The 16851-nt window shown below is 43.3% G+C and overlaps 1 protein-coding gene across 4 annotated transcripts in view; it reads left to right on the top strand.

Annotated features, from left to right (window-relative positions):
• The window catches only part of LOC144696777 (DENN domain-containing protein 5B-like), a 294878-nt gene that overhangs the window by 124057 nt on the left and 153970 nt on the right, over positions 1-16851 (top strand). For 2 of the 4 annotated variants that reach the window (XM_078568498.1, XM_078568496.1), the window contains exons 2-3: positions 4793-4864; positions 7047-7156. In XM_078568498.1, the coding sequence (XP_078424624.1) occupies positions 4793-4864; positions 7047-7156 (182 nt within the window). The remainder of the gene's footprint in view (positions 1-4792; positions 4865-7046; positions 7157-16851) is intronic. The other 2 variants (XM_078568499.1, XM_078568497.1) reach the window with 1 other exon arrangement.

Below are 16851 nucleotides of genomic sequence, written 5' to 3'. Positions count from 1 at the left end.
GGATGACCTGATCGAGGTATTTAAAATGGCCAAATGATTGTAGGGTACCCATACAAAAAGTAATATTTCCTATGGCCGGGGAATCCAGACCAAAGGTTAAAATTACAGCCAAGCCATTTGAGAGCAAAATCAGAGGCACGGAAGGAAGTTATTCAGCCAAATATGTTTGTGGCAGCTCTTTGGAAGAGCTATCCAAATAGTCCCACCCTCCTGCACTTATGTGTCATCCTCCCACTGCATCGCCCCCACCCCCCACTCCCCACCGTCGGCCCTCTGCTCCCCCTACCCAAAAGGCCCTGGATTAGTTGAAACTTTAAAGATTATAATTGATGGTTTTCTATTGGCTTAAAGAGACATGTTGTTAAAACTTTTCGTCTAGCACTCATCAGGACAAACAAAAAAATGCTAAATTTCAAACCATCACAACAGTTTATACTACATGAGAAAAGGGTGCTGATTGGTTGGCAAATCGACGCTGATTTGCTTTGCCATGGTGAGAGCAACGAGGAACTATAGGCTCCCCAAGCTCCCGGGTAATTCAAAAAATGCGCAAGGCCTGAACATATTCCTTTTGTTTGCAGAGATTGGTCTCCTGTGTATGAATCTGTGAATTTCTCCATAGCGACACCTGGCCAATCAAAGTCGGCTTGCCAACCAATCAGCACCCTGTCCTTGTGTAGTATAAATTGTTGCGATAATTTGAAATGAGACATTCTTGGTGTTGGTCTTGATGAGCGCAAGAAGAAAACCTTCAGCAGCATGTCTCTCTGTTCAAGCTCTGGGCTATCAAGCGACTGATTTTTGTTAATGTCAGGATAACAAGGGAGATGGAGCAAAGGCTGGTAAATGGAGTTGTTGTGCAGATCAGCCATGATCCATCTGAATGACAGAGCAGAAGTTGAGTGGCCTACTCCTGTTCCTAGGGTACCTGTAAGATATCTGTGTTGCCGTATGCAGAATGTTCCGGCTAACTTCTCCTTTGCAATCTTATGTTTGTCAGGTCAGAAAATGGAAGTTTGGGACCAAAGTTTCAGGTATTCCCAGCTACAATTCAATTGGAATCAGCCAAACCAGCGCAAACTTCAACCGCAAATGACCTTCGATGCTTATCGAATTTCGTGATTGCCTGTTTGAAAGATCTTTTTGATTTTTCCGCGGTCCTTTTGGTTTTAAAAAATCATTGTGTTGGGAGCTGACCCCCGCCACAAACCTGACCCTGCCCCCAGCTGGAGTTAATTACTACAGCAAGTTTCCACCAATGACGCCAATTTATGGGCCTCTGAGGAGAATTGTAAAATTAAACTGTTTGTTTTAGGTGCAAGGGCAGTGGTTAGGCACCTTTTTTAAAAGCTTTTGAGTATAACTTTTTAATTTGTGAATGAACTGGCTAGTGTACACCAATATAGTTCCTAAATTTAGTATAGATTTCTAAAAACCATTTTCAGTTCTTTGAAGTCCGCTGACTAACAGAGGAGTGGGCTAGGCAATCTGAGTGAAAATACTTTTATTTTTGTGATGAAGCTATTTTCAGCTGTTATGAATCAAACTGCACTGGGTTACCACTCTTAAATATAGCAAGGGATTTTTTCAATTCCAAAACAAAAATGGTGTTCTCAAAAGGCCTAATTGTGGTAGTTCATGGCAGGTTTTACATGTGATTAATGTTTCGAGTCCAATAAGACTCTTCTTCAGAACTTTGAAAATTCCGAAGAAGAGTCATATTGGACGTCAAACATTAACTCTGCTTCTCTCTCCACAGATGCTGGCCAGACCTGCTGAGTTTTCCCAGCATTTTCTGTTTTTATTTCAGATCTCCAGCATCTGCAGTATTTTGCGTTTATTTTACATTTGGTGATGGGTGAATGAGTTTGAGCAGAACCTCGAGCAAACGCTTCCAAAAACTAGCACAACCTGCACCCAGATCACCAATTGGTGCTTGTGGTGGAAACACTTGGCCAAAATACTTCATTTGCACTTAGCGATTTTTAAAAACGTGTAAGTGTCTTAGTGCCACATTGCAGTTATTCAGTGAAGCATGGTTGGAAAAAAAGTCTCTGGTTGTAGGATAATTGACAGAATTGTAACAGCTTAACGAAACAGTTAATACTGAAGGAGCAATTCTTCAAAGTTGAGGCATTTGAATCTGGCCTAATGTCTGTCAATAACACTTCCACCCAACACAAACACCACAAGACAAGGGCTAGAAGCCACCAACCACACAGATAAAAGATTAGATATTCCAGAGCAACAGAGTCAAGGGCAACTACACAAAAGGTGGAATCTCCATTCACTGGATACAAGCCTGAGGCTCCTCTCTGTTCACATTGAAATATGCATTTGCATGTCACAAGCTGCATTCTGTGTAGCAACAGTTTATTTAAAACACGCACTGGCACTGAAGAATTGCGATTTAACATTTTAAGGCTATTCCCTGAATAGCGCAACACAATCTTTTCTATCCCCTTGAACAAGTAAGATAAACCAGGCCTTCAGTCAACATTTAACAGAATGGTGACTTCAGCAATGCAGCCCTAACTTAGCGCTTCATGTGAGGGTCAGCATGTTGAAGCCCCCGGAATGGGGCCTTGAATCTACAGTGTTCCAACTCAGAGCAAGAGGGCTAGCAACTGAGCCAAGCTGGCACTAAGGGCAGGATTTTCCAGCCCCACCCACCGCCAGGATCGTCTGGTCTCGCTAAAAGTCAATGGACTTTTGGCTGGGCTGCCGAATCTCCTGTGGTGGGCTTCACCATGACGGGGTGGGAAAATCCCAGCCTTAGAGCGGAGAGGAGGCAAGAAAGCACTGGTGTGGGGCAAAAGAAACCTATAAGAATGGGTGAACTCTCAATTCATTTCCTGATGATATGAAATGTCTTCATGGGAAGAAATGGTAATGTGTCAAGAAATGTAATTCTACAGAGGCTCCAGTACTCTGGCTGCTGTTAGTAACTGTACAAAATGCTAAGAACAGCTGTGAGAGCACAGTTAAATACCATTCCCCCATATCAAATTGAGGCTTGCTTATGTTCATATATCAAGCTTGCTGATGGTTCCTACAATGCAATGAGATAATCACCTAGGAATGCACGTTACTGTAAGCAGAACATAGTCTTCTGGCACTTGAACTTGATGTGTGTTAATATCTACAGTATGTGTTGTAAGCTGGTGTTTCTCATGACCCCATCATTTCATGAGGATAGATTCCTGCTGTACAGTATTAACATATGGAAGTGACTCAAACTTGACAGATCTTTAATATTCTTCCATAATAACCTTAATATTAGAGCACGGTAGTTCAAGAGTGATGTCAGGAAGCACTTCTTCACACAATAGGTCATGGAAATCAGGAATTCTCTCCCTTAAAAAGCTGGTGAATGAGAGTTTGAAGTGTTTAAAATCATGAGGGGTCTGAACTGAGTAGATAGGGAGAAACTGTTCCCATTGGTGGAAGTAGCGAGATCCAGAGGACATGGATTTAAGGGGATTGGCAAAAGAACCAAAAGCGACATGAGGAAAAACTTTTTCACGCAGTGAGTGGTTGGTATGTGGAACGCACTCCCTGAGAGTGTGGGCTGTAAAAGCCTGGGATTAAAGGTGGAAGGTTGAGAGAGGTGAATTGTTTCATAGCTTTATGGTGCTGGGATCGAATGAGTTCAATGGTCAGAATCATTGCAATGGTTTGAATACATAAACTCATTGGGTTTCATTGAGAGGTAGCTGTTGCAGTTGATTGGCAGAGCTGTCTCCTAGCAACTGTAGATTTAGGTTACAAGAGGAAAGAAGAGCGTTATTGGTTTGACAGGAATGTTCAGTATAGTTGTAGGAGAAACGTGTTTGGAAAAGAGAGAGGCTGGGGAGGTCAGAGGCTGCACAAAGATCACCTCTCAGCAGGAGTTTGCCAGCAATTTGAAGGAATTTAGTCAAAAAAGTGACTTTATTCCTGACTGATCCTCAACTTAGTGGCAAACCTCAAGAGCGATGAAGGAGATGGACCCTGGTTACCTTGTTTTAACATTTATCCAGATTTCTAGGTAATGAACATCCTTTTTGCCACCAGTCTGTCAGTTTTATTTTTAAGTTTTATTGACGCAATTGTGCCTCCCATCAGTTTGAAAATGCGAGTGATGTGGTCTGTATTTCCGATGTGTTGGGGCTGGTGGAGAGCAGTAACCTTGATCATCCCGTGTTGGAATGAAGAGGGCAGTAAACAAAGTATGATGTATTCAGAGCTCACCATGCATCTATTAGCAGTAATTTGTTTTTTGGCATAAATGTTAACCGATCAGAAGACACGAGGAAGGTTAGAGATTAAAAATGAACTACCTTCCCTCCTCATTCCCCCCACCACCCCCCACCCCCGCCACCAACAGCAGGGTAATGGACCTGTGAAGTCGACATTAAGAGAACTTCGTTGACCCATGGTTAATTAGCATCTTTCACAATGGAGCTGGATCTGATGTGGAGGGGTTTATCAGCACTGCTTAATTTATTTTCAGGTGAGGTAGAGGAAATGATCATTCCTTACAGCAGGGGATAGCAGGGAGTGGTGAGTCAGAGTCCTGATGCCATAAACATGGATGAGTTCTGGTCGGAGTGGCTTTGATGGGCCGAGTGGCCTTTTTCTCGCTTCTGTCTTTATATTATGCTTTTGATTGAGTGTTTAAAATGGCTTGAGTACAATTGTGTCACCTTTCTTAACAATTACATGTTCTTAACCGCCTTTCAAAGAAGTTTCTTTTTCTTTTGAATTTATTTTTACCCACCGTTTTGTCTCTCTTATTTGTGTTGTATAGCACTATGCCAGTGGCTAGAAGCAGAGCGATATGGCAGGAGCCAAGATAATCCATGTCCAAACAAAGCTTCAGGTAAACAGTGGAAAACCGCTAGATCTCTCACCTTTCTGTTTCCTCTCCGAGTGCATCACCCTCCGCTTTTCCAAAATTTGGGGAATTCTGCTGGAATCCCAGCTGACCCATCATTCCTAGCTGAACAGGATTATGGGTTTCAGTGGGATGCAGCTGCTGCAGTTGATTGGCAGAACTGTCTCCTGGCAACTGCAGACTATTATCCTCTCTCTAAACTAGGATAGTACTATCGAACTAATGATCCTTCACTTATCCTTTCCCACTTTCCTTCAAATAATCCTCATCATTCCTGGACAATCCATGAAGACTCTTGCTGGCTTTAGTAAAAGGTGGGAGTTAATATCTTCTATTGGTTTGCTGGTGTTGGTGGTGGGCCTCTTTTCTAGGTGCTCTCATTGTCTGCATTGCTTTCCTTCATTGTGGGTTTGTATTGACTTGATGGTGAAACCAGTGCTTGTGTTTCTAGTGCATTTGCTTCAAAGATTACTGTTGACGACAGCTAAAAGGAGACCCATGACCCTCTACAACCACAGTAGGAATGTCATGTCCTGTTGCACATCTGTTAACCCCACTGACGTGTCTTGTTTATCATTAATTCTAACAAATTAGGCTGTTCCGGCCAAATGTTAATTCTAACTCACCATATCCTGGAAAGTTCAAAATTGGGTGAGGGACAATTAAACTTGAAACTCCTTTCAACTGTTAGCTAAGTATTCCTACTTACAACTTTTAATATTGTAATTAATGCCTTTCTGAATTTGCAGTGATTTTGAGATATTTTGTGTGTGTTGTTGACTAGTCGGGGAGAATCTGATGTCTTATCTCTGGTGACATCCAGCAGGCTTCTGGTTTTTTTCACCCAAGTTGCCATTTGTTCAGTGTGAACCAGCACAGTGAGCATTGCCAAGATATTCAACTATGAAGTGCCTCACCAGTATCTTCCAATTCTTGCCCAGCATCCAGCACCATTCATTTTTCAGCATGGGACGGTGAACAGGAACCCAATCCCATTATCTTTTTCTTCTCCTTCCCATCCCTCTCTACCCCAGAAACATTGGCACCAGTTGCAACAGCACAACTGCAGCCTTGTCTGAGACCAGCCTCTGAAATTTTGGGCTGCACGAAAATTGGTTGAAAACTGTGTTGCTGGAGCACAAAGCCGCAATAAATGGTTTATTTGGATGTCCCTCTCGCATTGATGCATGTTGACTGTTTGCATGGATCCTTTTCGCATTGCATTTTACAGCACAGAAACAGCCCATCTGGTCTATGCGGGAGTTTACGCTCCATATTAGCCTCCTCCCACCCATCTTCATCTCATCTTATCAACATGTCCTTCTATTGCTTTCTCCCTCTTGCATATATCTAACTTCCCCTTCAACACATCTCTGCTTTTCACCTCAACTACCCTTTTCGTTAACAAGTTCCATATTCTCACCACTCTCTGGGTAAAGACATTTCTTCTAAATTCCTCCGTTGGATTTATTAGTGATTATCTTATACCTACGGCTCGTACCTTAGGTCTCCTCAGAAATGGAAGCATCTTCTCTACGCCCCTTCATATTCTTAAAGACCTCTATCCTTTAGCCTCCCCTTTCCTAGAGAAAACAGCCCCAGTCTGCTCAACCCTTCACCATAGCTATAACCTCTCAGTCCTGGTATCATCCTTGTAAACCATATTTGCACCACCCCCAGGACCTCGATATACTTTTTCAAACATGGAGACAAGAACATGGAAGTTGAGTTCATACATTATCGCTCCCCACATTGTGAGTTGACTTTTGCAGTTGGAGAGAAAAGAGTGGAAACACCTTTTTTGAAATGAGGCAACTCCAGTGCGTCGGCGTGAGATTGGACTGTGTCCTGACCTGCCTTACTTGTCCTGTGCTGTTTAGCCATCAGATGGCGTGTGTCTGCATATGCCGAGACCCACACGCAGGCTACGTGGTAGACCTTGGGTGATGCTGCTTGGTCTGAGTGGTTCTTAAAGTAGGAGAATCTATATTTTTATACATAAAAACAGATGTTGGTGATATAAGTTTTTTGAAAGATGTTTTCTCAACGAGGTAAGTTGGTGAACAATATTTTCAACCTTTCTACAACCAGCTGGAGCACGGTCCACGGGTCTTTTGAAATTCCCGGGTGATTACTGTATAATTTAATTCTCTATTTTCATCTATAGGAGAAAACTTTGATCAGAGCCCATTGAGGAGAACATTCAAGTCCAAAGTGTTAGCCCACTATCCCCAGAATGTGGAGTACAACCCTTTCGACCAGGATGCTGTTAATATGGTGAGTAGTGAATTTTAATGGCCTTTTTCTACCCTACACAGCCAGTGCAATGGATCAAGGCCCACATATGAGCTTGTGGATTTTTCCAAAGATCCTATGGCAATAATTGGGATCTTGCCAGTTAGTTTTCATTCTCTCTTCTACCCATTACAGTAATGCAGTATGGGCCTTGACCTTTTCTTCTTGGTTTCACCTGGCCAAGATATATTCCTCAACCTAAAATAGACTATCTGGTCATATATCTCATTGCTGGTTATAAGAGTTTGCCGCGTGCAAATTGGCTGCTGCATTTCCTACATTACAACAGTGACTCCACTTCCAAAAGTACTTAATTGGCTGTAAAATGCTTTGGGTCATCCTAAGGTTGTGAAAGGCTCTATACAAAAGCAAGTCTTTCATGTTTTTTTTAAGTTCTGGAAGTTTATAACCAGAGCTGCTACCGAAGCGGTAGGTGAGTGATGGGGATGTTGATGGGTGAGTGATGGGAGTGTGGCGCAATGAGTACAGATTGGCGGTGGTACAGATTGGCACAATATGGCATTTGAAGATGCATTCACTGACCTTCACTACTCAAGTCCGGTCATTGAACTTGTTGTGACACTGTCTCCAGGTCCTTGGAGCTCTGTAGCTATTAACCTCCGTGGCTATCTGAGCTCATTGCCTTTTGGCTCTGGAGGGCCTCCTTTTCCCCTGTGGACTCAGGACATTTCTCCTCTTTTCCACCTTCTCCAACAAAACTTCCAGTGCAGCGTCTGAAAACCTGGGAAACCATGCCCTCCCCTGTTGGGCCATTCCCCACCATTCCCATTCCTCACTGATTCCCTTCCTGAATAGCCCCCAACCCCACTTCTAGCTACAGTGCATAATCCCCTTAAAGCAGTGCAAGCTAGCTTTAAATGGTATTAAAAATTTACAGTTTGGATCCCCTGCTGATGCATGCAGCCAGTGAATGGCATGGTTACCACTGGCGTGCATGCAGAAGTCATTATAATGAACAGGTAGCTCAAAGTTGCCCTGCTGCCTGTATTTTAGTCATTGGGTGCATTTTTTAGTGTTATCCAATTTAGCCCCTCTTGGCTTTTCTTAAAACTGTTTTGTATACATGAAGTGTGCTGCCTGGAGCATTTTTAGTGTCAATATTCATAAGAGAGAGAGAACACATGAGAACATAACAATATAAGAAATAGGAGCAGGAATAGGCCATTCAGCCCCTCGAGCCTGCCCCACCATTCATTAAGGTCAAAGGTGATCTGATTGTGACCTTAACCCCACTTTCCTGCCTGCACCCCCATAACCCTTGACTCTCTTGACAATCAAAAATCTGTCTAACTCAGCCTTGAATATCTTTAATGACCCAGCCTCCACTGCTCTCTGGGGAAGAGAATTCCCCAAATAAACTGAGAGAAGAAATTCCTCCTCATCTCTGTCTTAAACGGGCGACCCCTTATTTTGAAACTGTGCTGCCTAGTTCTAGATTCCCCAACGAGTGAAGACATCCTCTCAGCATCTACCCTGTCAAAACCCCTCAGAATCTTACAGGTTTCAATAAGATTATCTCTTGTTCTTCTAAACCCCAATGGGTGCCAACATAGTATGTGATAACCTACACTTAAACCTATTAATTTGATTGTCCTGTTAACATGATTTAAATTATTCCCTCATTTATGGGGTTTAAGGGTGTATTTTGATGAGACACAGTGGGTTAGGCCCATGGGAGGATGGGGTGCACATGGAGGGGAAGTTGGAGGTGATAGTGTTCTCATGATGTTGCTAGCCCAGTGATAGACATGCTGTTGGAGTAACCTTGGCGAGTTGATGCAGAGTATCTTGTGCGATGTAACCACCATGTGCTGTTCTGTTTCATAAACTTCCAAAATTGTTCACTCTAAAAGGGGAACCCACACACGCGATTGTGGTGGACAGAAATATCCCAGACACAAAACTGATTTCATAACTGACTCTGATGTTGCTCTGCACCCCAGCAATGGGTTGTTGCTGTGTGTTGAAGGAAACTTGTTGTCTAACGATAATTGTGAAACACTCTAGCTGAACAATGCTATAATATGCCTGGTTACGCCCTTTGGGAATATAGCGCTTCGCAAAAAAAGAATTAGCTACATCACTAATTCCCAACCCCTGAGATAAATTTTTAAAATGTTAATTACTTATCTCAAACTCGTTTGTTTAATGAGATAAGGAAACCATGAGATTGTCATTAAGAACTCATTCCAACTGATCTTGGAAATGGTGTCGAGATCGGTGAGACCTCTGTAGGGGATTAGGTGGTTTTTATAAGTGCTGGAGGTGGATGCTGGTGATAATTTTCTAACTCTGATAGATTTCTAGTTATCACTTATTCTCAGCTGTTAATTATGGACAGTTTTTTGTCTGTTCGGGTGCTGTACACGCTTCAGTGAATTTTTCTAACAGGCCACAAACTCTGCCTCCAATAAGCTACGCACCGGATCCATAAAAGTGAATGGGTTTTGGTTTACACCACGTGAAATCCAATGCATGTGGCTTCACCAAAGCGTGTTATGGTGAGGGTCTCCTCCTGAAAGCTCAGCTTGAGTTCAGGAGGAGGTACGATAGCCAACTCACTTGATAGTCCAATGACGATCATAACCATCCTTGCTTAAACTCCTTGAATGCAATAGGACAAAACCGATCTAAGCCTGAGGGTTTGTATTGGCAGTGAGAAGGTGAATTGATTCAAATAGCCACTTGGTAGTACAGAACTTGAGCATTGCTGAAAAAAGAGACATCACAGTCTTGAACTCATCAGGATAGACACATCCCTCCGGTTGTTTGCAATAGGCAGAGTACTGACCACACTCAACCGAAGGCTTGCATAAATCGGAAGGCTTGCTTGCAAAACTCAGAATATAATGTTTGACATTAGATGTGATTCCATGATTGGACAGTACTTGCTGAACAATCCTGAGTGTGTTAAGAATTACACTTAAAACCAATTTAAGATTTTTAGTCAGGCTTGCAATGTGGCTCACTTACACTTGCTAGGAGCTATATATATTCATATGCAGGGACCTGTCCTCTGCAGGCAAAAGGAATATGTCAGGCTTTGTGCCTTTTTCTCAATTAAACAAAAGCATGGGGAACATTCTCCAAGGCAGTGCATTAGCCAATGAAATCCAGCTTTCCAACCAATCAGCACCCTTTTCCCATTCAGTATAAATTGTTGCTCCCTTTGAAATTTGGCATTCTTGCACCTGTCCTGATAAATGCAAGATGAAAAGCTTCGACAACGTGCCTCTTTTTTCAGCAATGAATTGATTCCTTCCCCCACCACCACCCCCCTCCCTCAATATTTTGTTCTCAAGGGGGCTATTTAATGGTGTTGGAAATCATAGCTGATACTTCACCCACTGTCTACTCTTTGCAGAGGCTGGGTGGGATTCTTGGTCGATCCTTCCCTTAAATAGCATTACTGTTTGTAAATATTGTCCATCTCAATACCATTAAGGTGAACTTAGGCCCAACCTCGAAGACAAAGTACATCAACCTCTTCACCCAGTGAGTCTATGGGGTATGTTTTCCACTTGCAGCCTTGTGTAAAAGCTAGGGCTTCAGATTGGTTGCAAAGATAGAAAAAAATGCTCAGCTTTCATTTCTGTCAGGTGGCAAGTTGAAAATCTATTCCCTTTAGCTCTGCGCCCATAGTAAAAGCTGCAGTGCAGTGTGTTTCAGCAAAAATAAATACCCTGGGGTTGAATACAAGCCAAGGTACCTCAGTTTCTGAATGTGAGGGCGTTAGTTGCTCCTAGGCTCTGCCTTGCTCGAATTCAGCAAACAACATGGTCCTGGGTCTTTCCGACACTCTTGTATCAGGTCCCCTTCTGTGCTCATGGATCTGCATTGGCACCTGGTCCCCAAACATCTCCATTTCAAAATTCTCATCCTCATGCTCCAATCCTTTCGTGGCCTTGCCCCCTCCCTATCTCTATAACTTTCTCCAGTCCTACAACCCTCCGAGAACTCTGCTATCTCCAACTCTTTGTCCTCTTGTCCATCAGCCCTTATCCTTCGCTCCACCATTGGCGGCCATGCCTTTTGTTGCTAAAGTCAAGGGCCTGCAACCTGCCATCCCAGAGCCGTGGGTGGCTCTTTAAAACCTTGTTTGCAGCTGCCAACCTTTCCGTTATATCGTGTTAACCTGGAAAAAGCCTAAAAAAAATTAAGGCAAGAAAATTAGGAGCTGTGTTTATATTGTGGGGATAAAAGGCTAATTGTTGTGCTGCACTTCACAGTTTCAAATGGTTATTTTAATGAAAAACATTATCATGCTCTAAATAAACATTTTCAAGTGGTATAGCTACACTGTGGCTATAGACAATGCTTGATTCGAGAAGCAGGTCTCATAGTTGTGACCATTATTGTTCTGAAATAATAAATTATTCTGAATGTGCCATTAGCATCTTTTTTTTAATCACAAGAATCAACAGCCAAATAAATTATCTTAATTCGATGCATCTTGAGTTAAAGTTTGTTTTAAAGATGACTTTACTGATAAAATTATAGTATGAAAAATTTTTTAAATGATAGCGTTATTTTAATGATGATCTTACTTTCTATTGATACATAAATTCAATAGATGCAGTTTGTGTTTTAAATATGTGAATTATGCATTCTACCAGAAACACTTGGCACATTCAAGTATTTGGTTTAGAAATGCCGAAATTTTGTCTTGCAGCTTTCAGTAGCTTTTATTTTAGGAATTTTTTAAAAAACAGGCTCCTCAAGTAAAAAAAATTGCTGCAGCATCAGCTTTTGAATCCCTTTCTAAATATCTCTGTATCCCTCTCTCACTTCTTTAAACACCCTTCTTAGAACCTACGTCTTTGACCAAGCTTTGGGCACCAGACTTAATGTCCCTTTGGTCGGATGTCAATTTTTGTCAAGTTTTTCACTCATGGGATGTGGGTGTCACTGGCCAGGCCAGTGTTTATTGCTCATCCCTAATTGCCCTTGAGAAGGTGGTGGTGAGCTGCCTTCTTGAACCGCTGCAGTCCATGTGGTGTAGGTACACCCACAGTGCTGTTAGGGAGGGAGTTCCAGGATTTTGACCCAGCAACAGTGAAGGAACAGTGAAATATTTCCAAGTGAGGATGGTGAGTGACTTGGAGGGAAACTTCCAGGTGGTGGTGTTCCCATGTGTATGCCACCCTTGTCCTTCTAGATGATAGAGGTTGTGGGTTTGGAAGGTGCTGCCTAAGGAGCCTTGGTGAGTTCCTGCAGTGCATCTTATAGATGGTACACACTGCTGCCATTGTGCGTCAGTGGTGGAGGGAATGAATGTTTAAGGTGGCGGATGAGGTACCAATCAAGCGCTTTGTCCTGGATGGTGTCGAGTGTTGTTGGAGCTGCACTCATCCAGGCAATTGGAGCTTCTTCCATCACACTCTTGACTTGTGCCTTGTAGATGGTGGACAGGCTTTGGGGGGTCAGTAGGTGAGTTACTCAGCACAGGATTCCCAGCCTCTGACCTGCTCTTGTAGCCACAGTACTTATATGGCTATCCCAGTTCAGTTTCTGGTCAATGGTAACCCCCAGGATGTTGATAGTGAGGGATTCAGTGATGGTAATACCATTGAATGTCAAGGGGCAATGGTTAGATTCTCTCTTGTTGGAGATGGTCATTGCCTGGTGCTTGTGTGGCGTGAATATTAATTGCCACTTATCAGTCCAATATTCTCTGGGTCTTGCTGCAAATGGACACGGGCTGCTTGGGTACCTGAAGAGTTGTGAATATTGTTGAATATTGTGCAGTCATCAGCGAACGTCCCACTTCTGGCCTTACGATGGACCGTATTGCCTTCAGTAAAGCATTTGAAGAAACTTGAAGATGTTAAAGGTGCTATAGAAATGCAAGTTGGTGTGTTTCTCAGCCCAGCTACTATGATAAGCTCATTGAGTCACCCTCAGGTTGATCTAATTAGGCTCCTGTTTCCCAATCACTCACTTAATCAACGTGTGACTGAGCTCTTGGGTGTCAGCTGTGGCTCAGTTCATAGCACCCTCGCCTTTGAATCAGAGGGTTGTGGGTTCATGTCCCACTCCTGGAAAACCAAGAACTGTGATTGTACTCGAAAGAAGTTGCAATCTGTGACTGTTGGTAACTCGAAAGAGTTTCACTGTCACAGATTTGACAATCTGGTTTGCTGATCTGAGCCAGTGCAGCAAGCAGACCCAGTATCCTCAGGGTAGAGAGAGGCAACTCGATCATGGCTCCTGCAACTCAAAGGTCACCCTGTGCTGGAAGTGCGCATGTGGGGGACTGCATTGGCTGCAAGGCCCTCCCCTCAGCCCTCCCCCTGCCCTTGGTTGAATAGCTAACCCCGGCCAATACTCATTGCTGAACCTTGCACTTATTGAATGACATCATGGTTGGTATAGTACCTATTGCCCTTGGAACATGAACCCAGCCAGGAGCCAGTACCTTAAGGAGAAAAGAGAGAGGATGGAGCAAAATTTGTGAAATGGTCCACAGAAAACAGCTTAAAATTAGGAAGATTTTGTTGGAGTAGGCAAACAAAAAGTGTTTCCATTGACAGGGACGTTGCTAATCACAGGACGGATTTAAGATAAATAATTGCATGGTAGCACAGAACTAGAGTATTGCTGAAAATAGAGACATTTTTTGTTGAAGCTTTTCATCTTGCACTCATCAGGGTAATTTGCAAGAAAACGCCAATGTCAGGGGAACAACATATTTATACTGTATGAGAAGAGAGTGCTGATTGGTCAGAGTCCACTTGCCAACCTATCAGCACTCTCTTCTCCAACAGTATAAACATGTTGTTTCCCCTGACATTGGTGTTCTTGGAAATTGTCCTGATGAGTGCAAGATTTAAAATAGCTGGCAAAAGATCCGGGGCTGAGGTGAGGAGAAATGTTTTTAAGCAGTGAGTTGTTGAGATGTGGACTGCACTGCGTGAAAGGGTGGTGGAAGCAGATTCCATAGTAACTTTCAAAAGAGAATTAGATAAATAATTGAAAAGGGGTCATTTGCAGGGCTATGGGGAAAGCAGGGGAGTGGGACTAATTGGATAGCTCTTTCAAAGAGCTGGCACAGGCACGATGGGCAGAATAACCTTCTCTGTGCTATAAATTTGTGAGATTCTAAAAGATAAGGACAAGTAAAATGAACTAGCCTGCTAGAGGACTGCTGTCTCTGACTATTCAGCACTCAGGAACTTGAACACATTTATAAATTGTTTTATGAATCACAGTTCAACACGTAATTATCCTCACTGCTATTCAGACAATTTTGCTCAACCAGTGAGCAACCTGACTCGTGCTGTAGGACTGATGATTACTTGGAATGCAATTTATGCGTTACACGGAAAAGCCAACCTGTGGAAATGTATTTGCAGCAATGATTTAGGACCGCTGAGCAGAGCTTGGTGGGTAAGCTTTTCTTCACCGAGCAATTGTGCAATGTTTAGGCTGGCTGCAATCCTAAACAGTCCGATAATATGCCATGTGATGAAGCAGCCAACGTGTGCTGGCCAAAGCAGAAGGTCAGCAAACGCTGATCGGCAGCTTCATATGAATCGGTAAAGCTCGGGAATGCTGCCACACCAAAAGAAACAGGTTTTATGACACATGAAGTCAAGGAGTTAGACTGAAAGTGCAGTGGGGCAGGGGTTTGCCTGAACCTCAGCTGCAGATGCCGTGTGCTGTGATTTGAATGCCTGTTGGCACGGGATTTATTTTCTGGTGGGCTCTTGGCACTTCCTCCCCTTCAGGAAATTTTGATTCTTGACACGTTATATGATGCATTTTGCATCACTTTTGAGGCAACAAACCAAAAATAATTTACCCAGGGAGGGTTCCAGTAACTTAAAATATGATAATTAAGGAGTTAGAGGGACTTAAATACTAATTGTTAAACAAGTTAACAATCTCTCTTAAATAGCAGACCAAAGCAATAAGCATTATTGTACGCAAATTGACTGCTGGATTTTTTACATTACAACAGTAACTATACTTCAAAAGTATTTTGGTGGTTGTGAAAAGTGCAATAGAAGATTTTTTTCTATTCGTTCATGGGATGTGGGTGTCACTGGCAAGGCCCATTTCTAATTGCCCTTGAGAAGAATCATTGTAGTCTGTGTGGTGTGGGTGCACCCACATGCTGTTAGGGAGGGAGTTTGAGGATGTTGATCCAGTGACGATGAAGGAGCGGCAATATAATTCCAAGTCAGGATACTGTGTGACTCTGAGTCAGCTTCCAAGTGGCTTTGTTCCCATGCGCTTGCTGCCCTTGTTCTTCTTGGTGGTAGAGGTCACAGGTTTGGAAGGAGTCTTGGTTGTGTCATAGCCATTGTGCATCAATGGCGGAGGGAGTGAAGGCTTAAGGTGCAAGTTCTTCCTCTCTGCTGATTCCCTATCATCAGAAAGAGTCATTGCTGACATCAGCCACTGATTTTGGCCCTGTCAGAAAGGTTCATTCCCTCCCATTGGATCCAAACTTTATGTAGGACTGCAATCATTTTTTGAAAAAGTAAAAATAAGGTTTGCTGGAATCATGTGTCCTGAAGTAGCCCTTAGTGACACTCTCCAGTCAAAATTATTGCTCTTTTATTGGTTATTTATGCCTCTTCTCATATTTCTCAGGAGATGTTGACCACTCAAATAACTCCACTCCCCAATTCAAGACAGTAACAAAAGAGCCTCCACTAGAACATTTAAACCTTAAATAGTTTTCCAGACCGTAATCCACCTACAAAGAGGCCACTTCACATGTCTCGGTAGTGTGCCGTTGGTAAACCCCTCAGTCTGGTCAGCTGAGTGTAAGGGAGGGGAGTTGATGTGAGTGGATACACAGTGAACCAGAATTGGAAGGACGCCGGGTGCAGGTTGGAATCCAGAGCCAGAGAATATTGAATTGTTACTGAGGCCATGGGCAAGTTGACAAAGGAAGACGATGATTTTAAAGTTGATAGGCTGGATTTCGCCAGCCCTCTTGAGAAAGGCTGGGAGGCGGACAGGCTCAGAAAATGATGAGGGAAGGCAGGGGGATGGAATGTCGAATGTCTTCCTGCTGCTGTGGCATTTTACCAGCGGCGAGGAAGGTGGAGGACGGCCATCCTGCCCAGAGGCAAATTGAGCCACTTATGTGGCCATTTAAGGCCTCTTCCTGCCACCACTGGCATTTTACCAGCAGCGGGTGGAGAGACTGTCTAGTGAACCCAGGCAGCATACCCCGGGCTCGGTTGTGAGAGTGGGGGGGTCACCTAATCTGGCACTCTGGCCCAGCAGGGTACCCCCGGTAGCAATGGCCACCTTCGTGGTCTCCTTATTTAAGGAAAGTATAAATACGTTAGAAACAGTTGAGGGAAGGTTTACTAGACTACAACCAGAAATGGGTGGCCTTATGCGGAAAGGTTGGACAGGCCAGGCTTGTATCTGCTGGCATTTAGAAGAGTAAGAGGCGACTTGATTGAAGCCTTTAAGATCCTGAGAGGTCTTGACAGGGTGGATGTGGAGAGGATGTTTCCTTTTGTGGGAGGATCTAGAACTAGGGGTCATTGTTTTAAAAATATGGGGCCCTTCATTTAAGATGGAGATTAGGATAAATTTATCTCCCTGAGGGTTGTGGAACTCTCTATTCCTCAAAAGGCAGTGGGAGCAGAGTCTGTGAATGTTTGTAAAGCAGAGCTAGATAGACT

Source organism: Cetorhinus maximus, chromosome 22 (assembly GCF_964194155.1).
Source record: "Cetorhinus maximus chromosome 22, sCetMax3.hap1.1, whole genome shotgun sequence".
NCBI lineage: Eukaryota > Metazoa > Chordata > Chondrichthyes > Lamniformes > Cetorhinidae > Cetorhinus > Cetorhinus maximus.
The sequence above is the reverse complement of the archived record's forward strand: the minus strand, read 5'-3'. Positions and strand labels throughout refer to the sequence as shown.